Genomic DNA, 23,097 nt, shown 5'->3' with positions numbered 1-23,097 from the left:
TATTGAAAGTGAACATCTTTTCTACTAGCCTTAAAAGCATGACCTCTTGTACTCTGTATATTGTGCAGCAGTGAGTAAACAGGTCCCAGGAGAATCTCTTGAATTGACCCTGCATACATTAGTGCCAGTAAACAACCCTTCATATTGAATGATGGTAGAACGATGCTTTGCCTTTAATCCTGATTTAATTTCCACAGACATTTCTTGTTGTGGACATGCATCAATAGATGTATACCTGTCTAGTTGAGCTTGCCTAAAGAGGAGAGGCAGCAGTATTGCATTGTGTCTGTAGTTCAGAAATACTGTACAGCTGAATTAAGATATCAGGAGAATCAACATGGGGGGATGGGAACATGAGATTGGTCTATGGCTATTATTTTAAGATTCATTGCGGCTAGCTGTAAATGTTTCCCCCTAATTATTTAAGGTAGTCAATTGTATTAGCTTTAAAGGGAGACTATTTCACCTACCAGGACTAGTTACTATAACAGTTTGGCTTCTTCAACAAGAACTTATAGTTGATGCTAGTGTTGATATGTTTTATATTTATTATGTCCACATGCTGCCTTATTGTCTAACATTGCTTACTGCCATCTGAAAGTTTCACATTTGATTTGGCTTCCCCTGTCTGATCTGTGTTTATCCACCACTACAGAGACTACTGTCTGCTCCACAGTTGTTCATCTGACCATCTGATCTGATCAGGGGGGTGCTAAATTCAATATGATGTTTGACTACCATACCAATATCAGAAGCCAAGAGCCATCATTATTTAAATATGCAAATCTTGTGTTACATGTTTACTGTACATGTTAAGATAAGTACTAGCAGAAGTATATCTTTTCCAAAGGTTTCTGGCTCATATGTTGTAAGGAGACTGTGTTTTAGTGTCCTATAATGAAGATCTGTTCACTGGTTATATCCAATCTCCTTCTGTATCACACAGATATATGGCCAAACTCAGAGGTTACATCTAATATCCTCATATTTTCCAACAAGGGGTACTTTATTTATTATGAAACACAAGTTTTAGTGAGTCTTATGACAAAAACTATATCACTAAGCCACATTTATAACTGATGACATCACTAAGAGATAAGATAAGGATATACTGTAATTTACAGGATATTCATGGCTTTTACATTATACATTATATATATATATATAGTTGTGTTCATAATAATAGCAGCGTGTTTAAAAAAGTTTATAAAGCTAACACACAAATGCATTAGGAGCACTACACATTCTATTCCAAATCAAAACATGAAAAAACATTTATCAAATTTGTTATATTTCTTTACAGAAAGTGAAGAAACGGGAAAATTAGGCTGTTCCAAAAAATAGTAGTGTCTGCATTCTTTACAAACTCAAACATTCACTGTATAAACTGAAAAATGTTTCAAGATTTTGCTTTCCTTTGAATCACTGAACTAATATTTAGTTGTATAACCAGTGTTTCTGAGAGCTGCTGCACATCTGTGTTGCATGGAGTCGACCAACTTCTGGCACCTGTTACATTCCACAATTCTTCTGTATTTCTTGGTTTTGACTTATAAACAGCATTTTTGATGTCATCCCACATGTTTTCTATTGGATTAAGGTCCAGGGATTGGGCTGGTCACTCCATAATATCAATCTTGTTGGTCTGGAACCAAGATTTTGCACATTTACTGGTGTGTTTGCGGTCATTGTCTTGCGAAACATCCATTTCAAGGGCATTTCCTCTTCAACATAAGGCAACATGACCTCTTCAGGAATTTTGTTGTATTGAAACTGATCCATGATCCCTGGTATGCGATAAATAGGCCCAACGCCACAGTATGAGTAGCTTCCCATATCATGAGGCTTGCACCACCATGTTTCACAGAGTACTGTGGCTTGAATTCAGTGTTTTGGGGTCGTCTGACAAACTGTCTGCGGCCCCTAGACCTAAAAAGAACATTTACAAAATGTGCCATTTCTCTATAGGCCAGTCAATGTGTTCTTTGGCATATTGCAACCTCTTCAGCATGTCTTTTCAACAATGGAATTTTGTGGGGGCTTCTTGCCGACAGCTTGGCTTCACATAGGTGTCTTCTAATTGTAACATTACTCACAGGTAGGCCCGGTCTGGCAATCTGTCCATACGGGCAAATGCCCGAGGGGCCGCTGCATAGTTAGTTCAAGTGGGCCGCTCGCACAGGGTCGCATTGGGCCGGTGGACCCAGGCTCTTTTAGGCCCCACCAGCCCAGACCGCTCCTGCACTCCCTCTTGTAACCGAAAAACCTGCAAGCGTGGATGCGCGTGGATGCGCGCGCATGCACGCACAGGAGATGCTCAATAGTTTGCCACTGGGGGGCCGGACCCGCTCCTGCTGAAAAAACTCACAAGCGTGTATGCGCGCTTATGCGCTCACATGCAGAGGGAGTACAGGAGATATCGGCGGCACCTAGCGCTGGGCCCTCAGTTGTGTGTATTTTCCATCTATGCGTGTCCCAAGCACGTCCCTGCACTGAAGGTAACCATGTCTCATAGACGTATGGATCCCAATCTGGCCCTAACACGGCTCACGCTGCAACCTTCTATTACCAGAATAGTGAAAACTGCAGCTGGAACGAGTGAGTAAGCCAACCTGCCACACGTAAACAATATATCCACTATATTTTCTCTGCTCTGGTGCCACAGAACCGCCACAATACAGAAACAGTTAATGTTAAAATGCCTTGCCAGTATAAATAAAAGTACGTCAAATAAGGAGTATAGTGCCATAGAACTTAGAATACCCCAATCTAAATTATAAGCAAAGTAAGCAAGAGGATAAGCATGAGGAACATAAAGTCACAAATGACCCTCACCCCCACTTAAGTGTATATGCTCATGATTCATGTCATACAAATAATGTAAGTCTCTCAAAATGTCATAAGCAATAGTTATAACAACAGGATCATTTTATTTTAGCCTTATGTCCAAATAAAATATTTCAGATATGGTATCCTTTATCCAGAAAGCTCCGAATTATGGCATGGTCGTCTCCTATAGACTCCATTTTATCCATTTTATCCAAATAATCCAAATTTTTAAAAATGATTTCCTTTTCTCTGTAATAATAAAACACTATCTTGTACTTGATCCCAACTAAGATATAATTAATCCTTTTTGGAAACAAAACCAGCCTCTTGGGTTTATTTAATGTTTACATGATTAGTAGATTTAAGGTATGAAGATCCAGATTATGGAAAGTTCCATTACCCAGGTCCCGAGCATTCTGAATAATAGGTCCCATACCTGTAATGCTTTTGACCAGGCCCGGACTGGCAATCTGTCCGTACGGGCAAATGCCCAAGGGGCCGCTTTATATTTAGTTCAAGGGGGAGCTGCTCCCAAGATAATTAAGAAGGTAAACACGCTCAAGTACCTAGGCTTACTAGTGGCCAAACCTTAGTGTCATTGAACTTCCCGAAAAGAAGTCACTAAGGGGTTGTTCTGTGACCATATAAAGACACAAGGCTGCAGGCTGAGTTATACAGGGAACTCTGAGTATCACTCATGTATTATAAGGGATAATGTACCCCCTATTGTAAATGATAAGGATATTAGAAGTCACTGAAGTTCTTTGACCACATAAAGGCTCAGGCAGCAGAATCTTTAACATATTTTACATTAATTACACTTAAGTGAGAAAGGCAGCTTTTTTGCAGTTTTACCCCAATATATGAGTAGATGAGTACGAGACCATCACATGTTTACATGTGGGCTGCTTTGATTTTTTTGCCCAGGCTGCTTTTTATTCCCAGTCCGGCCCTGCTCACAGGTAACTTTAGACCTTCTTTGATCTTCCTGGAGCTGATCATTGCCTGAGTCTTTACCATTTTGGCTATTCTTCTATACATTCAAATGGTAGTTTTTCATTTTTTTCCCACATCTTTTAGGGTTTGAATGCAATTTTAAAGCATTTGAAGTCATTTTAGCTGAGCAGCCTCAGCCTAATTTTCTGCAATTCTTTATATGTTTTCCCCCCTCCAATCAATTTTTTGATCAAAGTACGCTGTTCTTCTGAACAATGTCTGGAACGACCCATTTTCTCAGATTTTCAGAGAGAAATGCACTATAACCAGCATGTACAATATTTGCCTTCCTTCCTTAAATAAGGGCCATAAATGACACCTGTTTTTTCACAGAATAAATGACCTCACTAATTGAACTCCACACTGCTATTATTTTGAACAAACTATTATTATTTTGAACACTGCTATTATTTGGAACATGCCTCATTCAATGATTCAATTACACAGAATCAGCAGCATGTATGTCATATAGAGACATTCTCTGTGGAAGAGGAGACTATGGAGGCAGTTTGGTTTATTAAGCCATTGCAGTGTGGACTATATATTTATATTTCTGGCACCTTGTTCTGTAAGATCATTATATAGCAGTCAAGTGGAAAGTGGAAGACACAGAAGCACATACGTATCACCATTTTTTATTTACAGAGCAATGTTTTCCCATAATGCCAGTGTAATAATGAATACATCAAAAACTGGATGCAGAAATTTATCACACTGTGGCTTACTGGAATGGGTTGTTGTAATTCTTTCTAAATTAACACTTTAATCACTATTTTAACAATTATTTTTTTTGTGTTACTGTTCCTTTAATATTGCACAAGAAAATCATACCACATTATACTATTTCACTTATTTGTACCATATTGGCTTTTGTTTGAGCTTATGTTATAATTTTTCTGGTCAACTTGTATATCTGTGGAAACGTAATAATCGTTTCATGGTAAATTACTATTGTGATGATAAATAAGTACTGCGCTGATTCTGGTCTGCTTTTTCTTCTGTGTGAAATCTCATTTTCTCTGTCGCTTCTATGTTAATGATCATGATTTTATAAAGTGATAACTGAATGTTTCCCTAAAATATTTTAGAACATTTCCCTATATAGTAACACGTTATTTCTTTCTATTGATCATATTTATGAAAAGTCCTAAAAGAAACCGACTGACATCCATAATACATGAATAGTGTTTGGGATCATAAAAAATGATTTATACACAGTAAATCAGCATAATGATGAAGTATAAAACATATTATACAATCTGCCAATGTTCATGTGGAATAAGTATCTGTTTCTTGTATGTTTTTTTTTTTACTGCGGCATTTAAAGGGGTTGTCCACCTTTGAGATAACTTTTAGTATGATGTAGAGAGTGATATTCTATGAAAATGTGCAACTGGTTTTAATTTTTTATTATTGAAGGTTTTTGAGTTATTTAGCTTTTTATTCAGCAGCTCTTCGATTTGCATCTGAAGCAATCCAGTAACTAGGGTCCAAATTACCCTAGCAACCAAGCATTGATTTGAATAAGAGACTGGAATATGAATAGGAGAGGGCCAGAATAGAAGGATCAGTAATAAAAAGTAACAATAACAATACATTTAAATCCTTACAAAGCATTTGTCAGTGACCCCCCCGTTTGAAAGCTGCAAAGAGTCAGAAGAGAAAGGCAAATAACCAGGGGCGTAACTATAGAGGAAGCAGACCCTGCGGCTGCAGGGGGGCCCAGGAAGTATAGGGGCCCCATGAGGCCCTAATTCATATACAATTTCAATAAATATTGGAGAAACAAGTCAACCTCTAAACATTTTGTGGGCCTGAAAAATAATTTGCTGTGGAGCCCAGTAATATCTAGTTACGCCACTGCAAATAACTATAAAACTATAAAAAAAAAATTCAAAATTGAAAAGTTGCTTAGAATTGGCCGTCCTATAACATAATAAAATTTACTTTACAGGTGAACCACCCCTTTAATGAATAAACCAAAGAATTTTGTTCTGTTGACAGAGACATTAATGTGCTTTACATCTCCAAATTCGAAACTCAAAATTAATTTTCATACATAGTTAATGCATTATAATTGCTATTTGTTAGTTTTCATATAAATATAACTCTTTAATAGAGAAAATGACAATATTTTCCCTGTCTGGTGTGGATGGATCACAATGCTTCAGTATAAAAAAAACTAGGTAAATAGGCTGTGCAAATAAAAAATGTTTCTAATGTAGTTAGTTAGCCAAAAATGGCTGCAGTGACTAGATGTCTAACACAATAGCCAGAACACTATTTATTTTACAAGGGCTATCTATTTACACTGAACTTTTCCTTTAAGACACAAATGGCGATCCCTCATCAATATGTTGACATATTGAGATTATTTTGGGGATTCTTTGGCCATATATCACACTATATTTAATTTGGCTAATTACCTCAAGGTCATCCCAGATCTGGCCAGTCCTCCACTAACTTAATTCATTACAGTTTCATTATACATGTTAACACACTAATTAGCACTAATTTCTCAGTTTGTTTGGTTTTGCGTATGCTTAGAGTGGGTCTGCCCCCACATCATTGCCTCACATAACTAGGGCTTTGAGTTTAAGTTCTGAGTAGGGCATCATTTTTATAGATTATGTATGTTTCCCTGTATTTGCACAGGGTTTCTGCCGCATGCAGTAGTCCTGAAATATTGTAAATTAAATGGCATCTGATGGATCTGCACTAGTGTTTGTGTGGGTCTCTCATAGCTAAACAACGTTATAAATTCTGGGTTTGCTCCTATATTTTTCTGTGGTGTTACTCCTGTGTTCCCTTGCAGCGAATAGTTTTATGTGCTCCATAGTGTCTAAAAGATTATATCAAGATTAACAATAGGGCATGAGGCTGCAGTGGGCTAAAAGGAAATTAGGCAGAAGGCCCCAGTTCAGTCAATGTCATTGTATATTGAAAAAAATGTATAATGGGAAAAAAAGCCTAGAATTTTTTTTAATTAGTTGGTTATCCCCTTTAAATACTTGTATTGCATTTTATCTCTCAGTGGGCATATATCATAGATTTCTAAACTGTGAGAATACCTGATGGTCCTGTGGTCGTGCAGTGGGGACACCAGCTGCATCCGCTCCCTTTGCTTGCCAAACGGTAAATGAAGCGTGTGGGCGCATCTTCCGGGTTTGACGTGAGCAAAATTAAAGTATTTAAAGGGGCTGCGGCAAAATACACGCTGCCCAACGTAGGTCTATCTCCATAGTCCCTGGAGTCCATAGTTTAGTGTCCTGATCTTGTTCCTTGACCTTGCCTGTCCCTGATCATCCCAAGTCTGCTGCTTGTCCTGACCTTTGTTTGTATTTTGGCTACCTTTGCGTTATGTTGGTTTTTGACCGGGCCTGTGACCTTGCATTAAGACCTGGCGGTATCTGATTAGTGGAGGGCTACTTCTAAAGCAAAAGGCATGGTTATAGGCAAAAGAGTGAGCCGAGACCTTGGGGTTTGTTCTGGGTTTGGGACACCGTACGTTACATAGTGTGCACCTTTGCTATCAAACAACACTGCATTCAATTAATGTATATTGGAAAAAATGCTTTGTATTTTTTGTTTAATTAGGTGGTTATCCCCTTTAAATACTAGTAGTGCATTTTATATTTTATAGCTTGGGGCATATAACATAGATTTATAGATTCCAATTAAAAAGAGAGGACCAGGTTCTCTGTTACTGTTGACACAACTCAAATTACACCCCAAAGACACACACCACTGCCAATGAAAGGAATGGCTGACTGTAAGGAATTTTTCAAGGCTAATTCTAACATTGAAAGAAAATCTACTATTCATCTTGTGAAATAAAAAGGATATACAACTTCAAATATAGAGTTCCAGGAACTAGTTTGAAGATTTACTCTGCCCAAAGTTGATAGGTGAAGAGAAGCATATTTGGATTCTTAGGTTTTTTTTTATACAATTCCTTTCAAAAAATGTGGATACAAATTATTTACCTTTGTTGGAGATAGTAAAATCTTAGGTACCATGATATATGTTAGATTATGTTGATAGTTAGATTATCAAATAAGCCATGTTTGTAAAACAGTTGACAACAAGTAACATAAATACATTTTTAAAGGAGAACTAAACTCCGATCTGATTTTTTTTTTTTAGCCTCTTGACTCTATCCCCAAATGCATCACTTTGTCCCAAAGAAATTGTGGTCTCCTAGATCCTCCCAATCTGCAGAGACTTTGGAAGTGATGTAAAGCACCTTTGTTAAGCAAATATGTGTTTGTTTTACATTTCAACACAGTGGTGACATGTGACTGATGGCTCATCAAACAGTTTTTGAGAAACATCTTAACTTTAAGATAAATGCCAACATAATGATCAGGAAGACAATAGAAAGAATAATTTAAAACATAATAAAAACAGGGGCATAACAAATGCCAAATGCCATTAGCAAAGACTGAAAACTCTTTCAATGGTTTCTAAAAGCAAATTTTCATTCATATGGATTAGTATGCATGTCTTTACTTTACTTTTACTTGGTGAAGACACATGCCTTCCCTATTTGATCAAATAGCTGTGGAATAAATGTGGAGATCTTGAAATTCCCTAGGAAATTTTCTTTTTTATTTACGAAGCAAACTGGGACTCCAGTCAATCATAGACCTAACAGAAAAGACAGACGAAGATACACATGTATTAATCTATATTTGTAAGAGATAATAATTCTACTCTTGCTTGTCTTTATGTCACTCTCAATCTTCGGGAGTAGCAGTGGCACAAGCAAACACCAGAATATATAGTACATCACAGGTCTCAGGATCAAACTAAACAATTTAGACACCAAACCCTACCCTTTATCTCAAGAAAGACAAATTTTATCATGTCAATGGTTCTGCAGTGAAGGAACTTATTTTACATTTTATCTCTGTTCACACACACAAATATACATAGTTTTATTTATTTATTAATTTTTTGAGATGGTGGTAAGTGTGCTTTCTCAAACTAACATTATTTCCTACTGCAAACAACTCAACCATGATGCTTCAGTAGTGCATTACATTTTTCTGGCTCAAGCTGGAATCAGCTGGGGTTAGTTATAGCTGAACAAAATCTGGAGTGCCATTTTCTGTTGTAGCCCTCCCAGAAAAGGTCTCGTGGGGTATAGATAGTGTAAAGAATAAAATAATGAAATGAAAAAAGATAATATAGTATAATACTGTTACCAAACAATCTCAAATCACCCCAGTGCGACATGCCATTATTCATCAGTGATCACCATTTAACCACATAATTGCTTAAAACAGTAAAATGAAATAAGCCTCTTTGGGGCCTGTTTACTAATATTCAAATATCTTTTTTTTTTCAACGAATCTCTAAACATTTTTCTATAAATCTAACTCTAAAAATGTTAGACTCATTAAGGGGCAGATTTACAAAATTCGAGTGAAGAATTCGAATGTAAAAAACTTCGAATTTCGAAGTATTTTTTGGGTACTTCGAATTTCGAAGTATTTTTTGGGTACTTCGACCATCGAATTCGTTAAATTCGATCGAAGTCGAACGATTCGAACGATTCGAAGTAAAAATCGTTCGACTATTCGACCATTCGATAATCGAAGTACTGTCTCTTTAAAAAATACTTCGACCACCTACTTCGGTAGATAAAACCTACCGAAGTCAATGTTAGCCTATGGGGAAGGTCCCCATAGGCTTGCCTGTGATTTTTTGATCGAAGGATTTTCCTTCGATCGTTGGATTCAAATCCTTCGAATCGATCGATCGCAGGATTTGCGCAAAATCGTTCGACTTCGATATTCGAAGTCGACAATTTTAGTTCCCAGTCGAATATGGAGGGTTAATTAACCCTCGATATTCGACTCTTGATGAATCGGCCCCTAAGTGTATAAACAACAAAAAGTTGTCACGGTCCAATGTATGTCAGTGGGAGCTGCACTGATCCTATGAGACCATTTTTAATCAATTTTAGAGTAATGATGGGTGAATCGGTCCCATTTCACTTTGCCGAATAATTCACGAAATGGGCATCAAAATAATTTTAAGTGCGACAATTTTTGATGCGAGCAACAACTTTTATATGAGCGACTATTTTGTCCAAATCAAAATCAAGTCAATGGGTGTCCGAATAATTCTGACGCGCAACAATTTTTAGGTGCGCAACAATTTCGGCAGATGAAAGGTTTTTCTTTGTTGCGGCAAATTTTTCAGCAGCGAATTTTAGACGCAGTTTCGCAAAATCATTTGTAGGTGACGAAACACGGAAATTCACGGCAAATCCATGCCTGCCAAATTTATTCGCCCATCACTATTTTAGAGGTTTTCAGATTTTTTTTGCTAGTAATTGTCCGAAAAATGTGAATTATTAGTGTTTCGAGGTATTCATATTTTTTAGCTCATTTTTTTTTTTCAGTCATACTTTTTAAATTTTGGATCTGTTAATAACTTTCATGGCATTTGTGGTTCAGAGAAATACATTTTCATAAAAATTCAACCTTCTCTCTGTGTTTATAATATCTCAATGTGGATAATTCAAGTGAATCAATTCCTTTCCCAACTGTGCTTCTACTTACAGACAAATGCTGGTCATGGGAACTCATCATAAACTTCTATTGGAACTGTAACTCTCAAATTCCCCTCCTCTCTCCATTGTTCTTGCTGCAGGACAAATGTATACTGACTTGTGCACTAAAATCCTCCCTCCGGCACTCTCTAAAAGAAAATTTTGCGCGCGTGCCACATTGGATGGATGTGCACGCTCAAGCAACAGGGTGGGGGTGGGGGACTGTGTTACTATGCGCACCGGCCCCTTCAAAGAATTTTGACAGGGAGGCCCGTAAGTGCTTATTACGCCACCTGTTAAAATCACTAAAAAAAATACGTGCAAACATTGCAAAAAATTGTTACTGCTTTTGTTTCTGCCCTACTTGCTGTCTGCAGGTCCTTGCTTCCTTTGCTCACAGAATTCCCTCGTAAGCATTGAGTTCTCCTTCTGTGTCCAATCTCACCATAGAGCAGGAGAAATCTGTCAATCACTAACTACTTGACTCACTGAAACCCACACAGACACAGGGAGAACATGCATGAACTCTGGTTTTGTCTTGTGAGGCGCCTGCTCTTATTCTAAGTGAATATGTATAAACCATGATTAATGACAGACATGATTGCTATTTCTTTGCAGATAGGAGGGGAAATGTCACAAAATCAACAGGATATGCACATCCTTATAGCAAATAAGCATGGAAAAGGTTTTCAGAAGTAAATGTTTCCACAGTGTACACTACGGGGCCGATTCACTAAGGGTCGAATATTGAGGGTTAATTAACCCTCGATATTCGACTAGGAATTAAAATCCTTCGACTTCGAATATCGAAGTCGAAGGATTTAGCGCAGATAGTTCGATCGAACGATCAAAGGATAATTCCTTCGATCGAACGATTAAATCCTTCGAATCTAACAATTCGAAGGATTTTAATAGAACGATCGAAGGAATATCCTTCGATCAAAAAAAGTTAGGCAAGCCTATGGGGACCTTCCCCATAGGCTAACATTGACTTCAGTAGCTTTTAGATGGCGAACTAGGGGGCGAAGTTTTTTTTAAAGAGACAGTACTTTGACTATCGAATGATCGAATAGTCGAACGATTTTTACTACGAATCCTTCGATTCGAAGTCATAGGTCGAAGTAGCCCATTCGATGGTCGAAGTAGCCCAAAAAAAACTTCAAAATTCGAAGTTGTTTTACTTCGAATCCTTCACTCGAAGTTAGTGAATCAGCCCCTACAACTATGTTGATGATAACAACCCTTTTAAAGGGGTTTACCTTCCAAACACTTTTTCAATGCATTTGGTTTCAGATTGTTCACCAGAAATATGTAGAATATAGCTCTTGCCATTTCACATTGGTAAGATCTGTATTTCTTGTACTCTTTTTGCTTCTTGTGATTTTCCCCAAAGATCAAAAACTTTGAGTCTGCTCCCCCTCAAAGCAGTGACTAAGGGGACCGTCAATTTCTTTTTAATTAAACCAAGTTGTAAATATCATTTAAATGGCAATATCTTATTTCTTTTTAAAAACTGTAATAAAGGTGAACATGCCCTTTAATCTGAAAGTTTTCCTATCACAGTATGCCACCGGAACATTTATTTTGAGATAGTATTTAAGATTGTTTTAAAGAGTAAGAAAAGGTTACCAAAAAAAAGAAAAGCTTACTCCCTTAGTCTTTAAAAATAACTTTTTAATTTCATTAAAAAAAAAACATGTAAGCATCTCTAATGAAGGGTTATGAGAAGATGACACAAGAGGTTGCAAGCTTATCACTTGCATCAGTGCATCAGTTTGTGGAAATGAATAAAATCTCTCAATTATTGTTTAGTAAAAGTCTGTTTATTTCTGCAAGTATGTTGGCATATCCAAGCATTGTGTTGTGAAGTCTCGCTTTAAGGGGTGTTCCCTTCCAAACACTTTTTTCAGTTTTGTTTGCCAATTGCTATCTTTTTTTTTTATAATTTTTCCAACATTTAAATGTAAAGTTTAATATTTATGTCTGTGGTGGTTCAGTCTGGCAGCTCAGTAATCCAGGAGCAGATTCAGAACTGTTACAATTTTCTACCTTTAGTTGATACATTTCTCAGCAGTATCTGTGCAATATTACCAACTATTGTATCAATTCTAACAGCTGCCTTTAATAAAACTCAGGGATTCCGCTCAGCAGGGACAAAGATATGAAATATATCAACTAAATGTATCAATTTAGAAAAGCAAATCACCCCACCCTCAAGTTGTTTTATAAAGACATAAGAAGGTGAAAAATAATACTTTTACACTTCAATATTAGAAAATAGGTCACAAATAGAAAGTAATCGGAAAAAGTCTTTATTTCTGGTAAAACTACCTGAAACCAACTGAACTGGAAAAAGTGTCTGAAGGTGAACAACCCCTTTTAGAAGAATTATGACTATAAAATCCCAGTTGTAATTGGCACACATACTAGCTTTATTATATCCCTCAGCAAAGGGTTTCAGAAAAAAAATTAGGGCTCTTACACACGTGTTTTTTGTTTATGTTTTTTTTTATATGTTTGAGACGCAGGTATGAGCAAACCTAAACACATTCGCTAATTAATTACATTATATTCTGCCTGGTTGTACTCATGTGTTCAACCAGGAGTGTTCAGAGTTGCCTTGTACTCAATTTGCATCTCATTGCATTTGTTAACACGCAGCATACTGCATTTTCTTGCACTTGACATCAATAGAATATAACTGGCTTAATTGTGTTTTTAAAAATGCACATAAACACAATATATATGTTTTTTCCCGCTTCCCATTACTGTATGAGCAATCATCATCTTTACTAAGTTAATTTGTCTATATCTAGATAAAACAGGTAGGGGTAATAAGGCTGTAAAATTGGTAATCCTTTATACAAATAAAGAAGGAAATGAAGGGTCACTTCTGGAGTACTCTTTTATTGTTAGAAAACCACAGTGGTTTCTAGAGCTCCAAGCAAGGAACACAGGGAAAGAAAGCACAAGATAAACGGTTCTATTTTCTCCCTATTATAAAAATGACTGCAGAGAGCACTCCTAGCCTCATATCTGTTAGAGAAACCTGAAACAGATGGTGAGACTTCAGCCGTGGTGCATATGTACAATCAATAGAAAGTCTGCAGGGATTCACACGTTGCAGAGATAAGGCAATCATGGATATCCTTTTGCAGGCAAGCTTTTGTCACCTAGCAACAAATCCACTTAAAAACTTCCCACACATTAACACAAGACTGTAAACTTTGTGTGCATGAGAATTGGTCCCTCGCTGGTCAGAGAGATGTTTCACTCAGACTTGGATTTTGGTCTGCTGCCATGCCCTCTCACAGTCAGTAAGAGGAGGAGCCCAAGGCAGACAGTTGCAGGGGCACACATAGCAAGAGGTTCCTTCAGTACTAGGAGGGTATAAATGGCACCTGTGGGAAGCAATTACACAAACATAGTTTACAATGTTGGACAGGCTATGAAATTATAGAGATGACAATTACTAGAATGTAAGTCTAATTCTTTCTTTCCATACATATCTGCTACTGAATGCTACTTTTCGTGTTATAGATTTCCTTTCCACACATTCGGTGATGAAGAGCTAGAGATGTAAGGAAAATAACACCACATTACACGCCTTTGGGTGCAAAAATGGTATCCATTATCTGTCAGACAGAATTGTACTTCAGCATCAACTGGAGGAGCTCAAAGATCCTACCTTTGCTCTAAGCTATATCATCAAAACAGCATTTACATGGAAAACAACCAAAGTCAGTTCAGAAAAAGCATTAGCTTAATGTCACCTGAACAAGATATTATAGTGTCCCAAAAGGTAGTGAACTGTTTGTTCCTCATCAGCACCCCTACTGCAGAATTTTGTAATTGTAACCTAGCAAGGCAGCAAATTATCCATTGATGAATGCCACTAAAAGTCTTACTGTAGCCCAAGTCAGATAACATTTGAACAAAACACAGTGTGATATAAGGATGGTGCACAAAGGAACAAGGGCTATACAAACATATCTCACCAATCATAATGATGCACAACACAAAGTTGCTGATCTCCTGCAGGATCTGTGGTCCAAAAGCTAACAGGATTCCAGCCACCAACTCCACCCAGCCCACGACCAACAGATACTGGTCTGGGTCTGGCTTGTACCCAAAGTCTTTTAGGGGGAAAACGTCAGCAAACTGTATAAACTGGGTTTTCTACAAGAGAAAAGAAACATGGTCAGAAAAATAAAAGATGAAAAGGGGAAGTAGGGGTTCCTGCTCTGTTGAATAACAATTATGACAACTAAGCCTAACTAAAGAAGTAGGCGAGAAATGTTGTACATTATACTTTGGGTTTCTGTACCTGCCCAAGGCAACCACAACCCTTTAGCAGTAAAGATCTGTGCCTCAAAAGATGCCCCTGTAGCTCCCCATCTACTTTTCTGCTGATTCATTGCACATGCTCTGTGCTGCTGTCACTTACTATGCACAAGATGCTGCATATATATCATATAAATGTCACAATATAAGGCTGATTAGTAATTAATACATATAATTACTACATATCAGACTAGAAACCAGTGCAATTAGCATTAGAATGTAGTAATCAGCCCTGTAGCATCAGCTTATAATACAGGTCAACCTCATTTTTTGCTTGATAATTTAAAACAGCCCTAAGCTTAGCTTCTCAGAGCCCACTGAGCATGTGAGTGTCGCATATACTTTACAAGATGGTGACCGCCTGTGACAAGTCTGAAGTCCTGGATCATTGCTGCGATTGAGAAGCTGAAAGTTTAGGCTGGTGCAATAAATTCAGTATATAAAATATGGCATTTTTAGCCATATTAATTTTTAGGGTTTAGTTCACTGTTAAGTAGTACAGACATCACCTTCAATTTCTTGTTAAAACATTGGCAAGTTCCAATTTTTTTTGTAAGCAACACCATCACAAGACCTATTCCTGAGAAGCATGGGTTTTTATGGGTGAGCAGATGCACCCAAGCTAAGCATCATCATGCACAATATCAGTGTCACCAGGAATGGTATAAAGATGACCCCTCTATAGCTTCATCTATTGGCGTTTTCTGATTTCATTTCTAATTGGTAACTGTTTATTAAGTCTGTCTTTCCATTGGTGGAGGTTCTTTTCAATATGCTGTGTAATGTTTGTATGTTTAGCCTATGATTAAGTGTCTTTGGATATATGAAACGAGTAACGCTATGCCATAAGTACCGAATAAAATTACATATTCCTTTTAAATGTCTGTCTGAAGGTTTGGTCCTTGAATGCCTGCTCAACTGCAGTACGGGTTGGATCCTAACTGTGTTCTGGAGCAGTACAATTAATTCTCTGGAATGATAAATAGTACATCACTGTCTAGAGGTCTGGTGGGCTTGTCTGAGTTTTACAGAAGCAAGAACACTACTTGCCAAAATGAATATGCCAACAGTAAAGTTAGGTAGAGGATAAATTACTGTCTGGGGCTGTTTTCCATGGTTTCGTCTTGGGCCCCTGGTTCCAAGTAAACCTTAATTTTAAAGAAACAATAAGATTGTTAACAATTCTGTGTTTTCTACTTTGTGGCAACAGTTTGGGGATTACCTGTGGGACATGAACATCAACAGCAAGCCTGGCCTGATCCCTCTAATGGTGCTGAATAAAAGCAAATCCTACCAAATTAGAAAATCCTAGAATGTCTTTCCAGAAGACAAATTTAGGACCAACTTTGTAAAAACTGAATTTTGTAGCAGGGCCTATTCTTAGTTGAAAATTAAAATGATATGGCCACAGACATGAAGGGGGCACCCTCACACCAGATTTCTTACCTGGTACAAGGTTCAAAGAGTGGAAAGATTTAACACATGACAGACTATCATTGGTTTCCTTTCAGTCTGTGGAATCAGGTAAAAAACACAAAATTTATATCTGGAACTTTAGATAGTGTTTATGCACATGTTCTGAACAAACCCAAGGTTGCAGTTCTTTTGTGCTGTTAAGGACAATCAATAATAAAGTGTGTATTATTTACATGTACCGTATATTACTAGCCACAAGGGGATGCTGCGTGCACGGCCTCTTCAAATTCTATCTAAGCTATAGCAATGTGAAGAATGGAAAAGGAAAATCTGTGGGTGGAGTAAAATAAGCCCTGGAGATCAATGACAGCACCAAAATATATCAAGTATGGGGGAGGCACAGGACAGTAATGTGTTGCTAACAGATGGCTATGCTATTCTCTAACCAGAACACGTATTATTGTAGCTTCTAGGCACATCCCTATTGTTGTTGTTCATTCTGGAAGGCTGGTAAACAGAGACATTTAACAACACCAGCGTGTAGAATGGGGAAGCATTTGTGGCATCCAAAATATATGTATTCATTCAGACGCACACAGGTTTGTCAGCCCCTATTTCGATTTTCATGTTTGGCACAATGGACTAAAGGGTGCTTCTCTCGTTTACAAAATATTTTGGCCCTCTCTCCAGTGTTTGGGACTTATGGGTAAAGTAAGCAGAACCCCATATCTCCCCTTTTATGATGTAATTTCCTCTGGTTTCCACATGACTGATGTTGTGCCGGTTCTCTACTTTAGTGTTTGTAAAAGCATTTTGAAGCAAATTGGCTTTAGTTCTGCAAATTTCAAAACACTAAATTGATAAAGTTCAGTCCCAAGTTCCAGTATTAGCTGTGACCTTAGCACTGTTTGTCTCACTAGGCTTCCAGCACAAAGGCACTTGGCTTTCTAAAGCGATAAACTAGTGCAGTGTGGGCAAGGCCGGCATTTGGTTTGTGGAATAATATCCTGATGGCGTTCCTATGTGGCTGCACCAATAAAAAGATATTCAAACTGGGACAATATTCTTGTTGACTTGTTAAAACCAAAAGGTAATTACTTGTTTGACCCAAAAGCTTTAAAGGAGAAGGAAAGTTGTTCAGCACTTGGGGGTGCCAAATGTCAGGCACCCCAAGTGAATGTATTTACTTACCTGAAACCCCGGCTGGTGCTCCTATCAGCAGAAAACTGCACCGGCCACGGAGCGATCCACTTCTGGCTTCTTCTTTCTTCGCATGGCTGCGGCTGTGCATTAGAGAGAAAAGCCAAACTTTAACTTAAAAGTCAGCTTTTTCATTCTACGGTGTATACATCTGCCCCGGGAAATTTGAAGAAAGAAATAGCCAGAAGAGGATCACTCCGTGGTGCTCACTGGTATAACCCCGGCCCGGTGCAGTTTTCTGCTGATAGGAGCATCGGCCCGGGGTTTCAGGTAAGTAAGTGCTAAACGACTTTCCTTCTCCTTTAAAGGGGATCTATGGTCAAAATCTATAATCTTATAATCTAAATACCCTATTGCGCTAAAATTTGTAATTGCAATGCATTTTTTTTACCGGTTTTGATGCTCTAATAACCGTTACCTTGCCTCTCAATGTATTCCCCCACAATCTGCTCAGTTCACTAGTACAGAAAACCTTCACGGCCAGCGGCCGTCTCTTCTGCCCGACTCTCCCACCCACCAATAAAAAACAGTAGGCGGTTATTTTTAAAGATGACAGGTCAATGTGTGGGTCTCCTCACTACCAGCCCTATGTATGCGCGTCTAGCATTCCAACGAGCAAGCGCAATGGGATCGTGCTGGAGAACGCCTACTGTTTTTTTATTGGTGGGTGGGCGGGTCAGGCCGAAGAGATGGTTGCTGGCCTTAAGGTTTCGGTACAAGTGAACTGAGCAGATTGCGGGAGAATACATTGAGAAGCAAGGTAACGGCTATTAGAGCATCAAAACCAGTAAAAAAATGCATTGCAATTACAAATAGAAAGCCTAAGAAAGATTATAGATTTCAACTATAGATCCCCTTTAATGGCCACAAAATCTAAAATACAAGTTGATGCAATATGAATATCAGGTATGAGGAAATTAAGAACGTCAACATATGACCCCAGCACAAAACTTCCCAAATGGAACACTGTAGAAGAGATGTCAGAATTGCATCAAGAATTGCGGCACTCCCCCATCGACTGCGTTAGGAAAGAAATTAAGTGTATAAAATGTGGCGTGGAGCATGGAGGGGTTGTGGTGCTCCCAGACTGGGCCCCAGCCACCCCAGTCCAACACTGCTTTAAGCAGATATTATTTAATCATCTGCTGTATCAAATCACATATCTTTTAGGTTGCTGTAGGTTACTAGAACTGGAGCAAACTGCCCCTGTGGTTATCTGATTTGTTGTTGAACTTTAGACCATCTCTCCACAATGATCTGATTCCAATTAGAGACTGCTAACGAGCTTAGGGCCCTATGATGACACACATCATTTATCAACAGCTATAAATGATGTAGATAACCAGAAATGAAATCTATCCTTTGCTAAATATTCACTAGAAGGACACGGCAGTCAGTGCTAAATGAGGCTAAAACAAGTTTTTCTCCTACAGACTATCAGTCTGACTATCAGTGGTGTAAGTGCAGAAAGGGTTAGAGCCAATAGCTATGTTTTACTGACACACCCCATTCAGTGCTCTAGCTGGTAGGGGCTACATTTTAGCGCAATAGGGTAGGACTAGACTGACATTTTTGGCACGACACGACGCGCTGCGACAAAAAGCATGTGACAAATCGCATTCGTCGGAAATAAGGTAAGCGTTAGAAATGTCGGATGAAGTCGCAGCGTTGATCCGACGCAACTGTCGGATGCAGACACAGTGTGCAGCGTCTGCATCCAACAGTTGTGTCAAGTCGGATCAATGCTGCGACTTCATCCGACATTTCTGTCTCTTATTTCCGTCGCATGCGATTTGCTGCATGCGTTTTGTCGCAGCGTGTCGGATCGCGCTGAAAACATCCCAGTAGTCCTACCCTACAACTTCTCATATCAAAAGTGCTTCTCAAGAGTCAGATGTGCTGCTTGCTTACACAAAATACACAGACGTTACACTTTTCGTAATGCCCGTTTCTGTACAGTGTTTATTGATCCCCACATATCTATAACAAGCAAAGAAACAGTGTGTACCAAGTAAGCACTTTAATGGGGCAATGTAATAAATGTCACAAAGAGCAAAACAATTTACACAATTAAAAATAAAAAATTGCATTTAGCAATGCAATATTCTTCCTTAAACTGTGATTGCAATGCAAATTTTGATTGCGCATTGCCCAATTTTAAGAAGGTGTCGTAATCTTTTGGAGCAAACATAACAACATTTTTTTACATTTGCTGTGCACTGGGACAAACTATAAAATTCGTTAATCTTCTTCCATTGTTGGAAGTGGTCGCTAAACAGTTTCCGGGTTTGCAAAAGCTATATAAAATTTGCGCAAATGGAAAATTTGTTCGCACAAATGCATAACTTCGCATTGAGAATATTTTTTGTTACAAATTTTTATTATATTACCCCATTAGAGTCACTGTCCCTGCTGTCAAAAGCTGCATCTTTATTCCAATTTCTACAGTGTCCTACATTGGTCATACAGAGATTTTGTGAAAGGATCAGGTAAAAACACCTTGGAACTGATGGAATCACATAGGAAAAAAGGAGATATTTGCAGGAAGCACATCCACTGACATTTATCAAAGAATGGTGGCTGTTTGTGTTTTTGCTTTTGAAACTAGTAGTGCAAGACAGTTGCCAAAGTGAGGAGGCCCTCCTGTCACCACTACATGTGCATTTTCCATATCTATGGGGAGTGGTGACAGGTGGAGAGGGGAATTTGGATCACCACTATTTTCAAGCTAATGGCAGTGGCGTTCAAAATGTCCCATATGCCACAGCAACCACCCAAAGCACAAAATTGCACCCCAGAATCATATTCCATTACTCCTGGATGAGATTTCTGAGAGAAAACTGCACGCTTTCTACTTTAAGGGTAAGGACACACTGGAAGATTCGTTGCCCACGTTTTTAAAAAGCAAGTCGCAGCAACAAGAAGATCGTCTTTTTGGCACGGAAGATTTCGAGCGACTTTTGGCACGGATCGATTTGTATCCCATGGTTCGTTGCGCTACTTGCTGCTCCCAAGCAGTAAACGGAAGTAGTATTGTTCTCTGAGTTGTCCTCGTTGTGTTGTCTCGGCGTTATTGTCTCCACGTCTTCATTATGGAACATGAGCTGAAGGGTGTTCCCGCCGTGGCCTTTACTGGCGTCCTTACTTGCATACGTCATTATGCACGCGTAAGAATTTGAATACTATCACGGCTACTTATCTGTATGTGTGTGCGCGTCTAGGAAATTTCAGTATTTCTCTATGTACATGCTATTTCTGACAAATCGTTCCAAAAAGGGCGCTTTGGAGCTACAGGAGATTCCAAATCACGCAGTGTACATAGTAGCTGGCGTCTTTCATTTGGTTGTGTGTTGAGACAAAACGATAGACTTGTCGCAGCGACTCACTTTTTAAAACCGCGGGCGACAAATCTTCCCGTGTATCCTTACCCTAAAGGGATACTGTCATGGGAAAAAAACTGCACAGAAATCCGTTTCTCAAAAGAGCAAATTATTTTTTTTTTTATAATTAATTTTGAAATCTGACATGGGGCTAGACATATTGTCAGTTTTCAGCTGCCCCAAGTGATGCGACTTGTGCTCTGATAAACGTCAGTCACTCTTTACTGCAAGTTGGTGCAAAATCATCCCCCCTCCCTTTCCCCTCCAGCAGCCTAACAACAGAACAATGGGAAGGTAACGAGTAACGAGCTCCCTAACACAAGATAACAGCTGCCTGGTAGATCTAAAGATGGCCATAGACGCACAGATAGTATCGTACAAAACAAATTTTCATATGATATTTGGTGTGTGTATGGTGGGAAAAGAGCCAACCGATATCGCCAGAAGACTTGGATATCAGTTGCCACGTTGTTTGGGCTGGATGGAAAATTTTGATCGGGTGCCAATTTATATTATATAGTGAATAAAGTGCCCCCTATTGTAAAATATAAGAATATTATAAGTCACCGGGAAGATCCATGACCATATAAAGGACAAGGCCCAAGGCCCGAGTGCTTTTATACAGGTCATGGAACTCCGAGGTTACTTCTAATATCCTCATATTTTACAACAAGGGGCACTTTATTTATTATAGTACACAAGTTTTAGTGAGTCATGTGACAAACGGATGCCATAACTACTCACCGTTTATAAGGCTATCATTTACAAGATATTCATGGCTTTTATGTATTACATAGATATATTTTCCTACAACCCCATCTGGTGTTCTCTGCTCAAGAACCAACTAAGGGGCAGATTTACTAAAGGGCGAACTGACTAACGTTAGCGAAGATTCACCAGCGTGACGTCATTTCGTTACTTTGCCGATTTACTAACGGGCACAGGCGTAACTTCGCTATCAAAGGATATAGACTCTAGCTGTAATTCGCTCCCTCATGCCTGGCGAAGTTGCACTCTGGCGAAGGGATGTAACTAGGCAAATTCAATAAGATGCGGATTTTACCTCTTGCGCCAGAGTTGTCTTCGCCACCTCAGACCAGGCAGAGTGTAATAGAGTAGATAGGACTTCCTCAAAAAATAGTTGAAAAATGTTTCTAAGTCCCAAAACACGCTATACAGTGGGCTCCTGTGTAGGGCAATATAACAACTCTATTCCCAGGCTTGTGTAGTGTAATGTATTTGCCAAAACCTATACGTCCATTGTACTTTAACTTCCCGCCGTATGCAAATTAGCTAACACTAGCACAACTTCGCTTTGCTTGCTGCAGTAACGCTAGCACAACTTCGCTAGCGTTCGGCGCCCTGGACGCAACTTCAGATTTTAATGTATTAGCGTTGTCCTGGCAAATCTACGCCTGCGAAGCGAGCGAATCGGACGCTAACGCAAATTCGGTGTTTAGTAAATCGACCCCTAAGTTTCTTGGCAATAAATGTCCTATTTTATAAAAGAAAGATTCCAATGTAGCGAGTGGATGCCACATTATCGGGATATAAAATAACACTGAAATTTGACAGGGGAGGGCAACAAAAGAAACCTAATGTTTACACATTGCACTTTTTCTTTGAAAAGCAACTGCCTAATAAGCCATAAATGATTGGAGTGACCGAGTGAGGGCTAAATAGGTTCCAGGAATATGAGCGTCAGCAGTGAAGAGGTTAATGCGCGCCCGTGTCAGATGCAGCAGGGCCATAGTGTGCCAGATGCAGGGCCATACAGTGTGCCAGATACAGGGCCATACAGTGTGTCAGATACAGGGCCATACAGTGTGCCAGATACAGGGCCATACAGTGTGTCAGATGCAGCTCCTCAGCGCACTCACCATCTGATTGTACACATCGGCCGATATCTGGTCCGTCACTTTCACCACCCCGCTGAGGCCAAAGAAGAGCCCGAGGAGGACCCTAATGGCAGTGAATACAAAAGCCATGGCTGTCAGTGCGTCTCCCCGCGTTCCCGCCCAGCTGAAGACTCTGTGCAAAACAAGACTTCCTACTGGATTTGAACTGAGCCAAGCAGCCCTGGAGGCGGAGACTCACACCGAGGCACGAGCCAGGCCCACAACTCCTAATAAACAGAAGCTCCGCCTCCTCAGCCCCGGGACACATTTCAGTCACGTTACACTATTCGGGTTGTTCACTTCAAGGACAGCCGTTCCACGTACAATTCTACCAATGGCAAATATATTGTTGCTGTTTAACATGTAGTGTATATTTGTTCTTCAGCAATGCATCATAGTATAGTCGAATATATTTCCCCACCAGTGACCCAAGCATTTGCTGTGCCACACAACTAAGCCATTATAGGAC

General features: G+C 39.1%; 1 protein-coding gene across 1 annotated transcript; it reads right to left on the bottom strand.

The window, feature by feature from the left end:
- Window positions 1–12,194: 12,194 nt before the first annotated feature.
- tmem35b.S (transmembrane protein 35B S homeolog) lies at window positions 12,195–22,833 on the bottom strand. Its single transcript, XM_018249512.2, has 3 exons — window positions 22,611–22,833; window positions 14,389–14,569; window positions 12,195–13,791 (listed from the first exon to the last, which is right to left on the bottom strand). Exons 1-3 carry the CDS (start codon window positions 22,716–22,718, stop codon window positions 13,661–13,663), a joined length of 420 nt encoding a protein of 139 aa, XP_018105001.1. The 5' UTR covers window positions 22,719–22,833; the 3' UTR covers window positions 12,195–13,660.
- Between the last annotated feature and the right edge of the window lie 264 nt (window positions 22,834–23,097).

This window comes from Xenopus laevis, chromosome 2S (assembly GCF_017654675.1).
Source record: "Xenopus laevis strain J_2021 chromosome 2S, Xenopus_laevis_v10.1, whole genome shotgun sequence".
Lineage (NCBI taxonomy): Eukaryota > Metazoa > Chordata > Amphibia > Anura > Pipidae > Xenopus > Xenopus laevis.
This window is presented reverse-complemented; position numbering and strand designations above follow the sequence as displayed.

Excerpts from the sequence above, each read along its gene's own strand:
- tmem35b.S (XM_018249512.2), bottom strand. The coding sequence starts at position 22,718 with ATGGCTTTTGTATTCACTGCCATTAGGGTCCTCCTCGGGCTCTTCTTT. Across the intron at positions 14,570-22,610 it reads CCGATGTGTACAATCAGATG|AAAACCCAGTTTATACAGTT; the intron begins GTGAGTGCGCTG and ends TTTCTCTTGTAG. Across the intron at positions 13,792-14,388 it reads GTTGTGCATCATTATGATTG|GTGCCATTTATACCCTCCTA; the intron begins GTGAGATATGTT and ends TGCTTCCCACAG.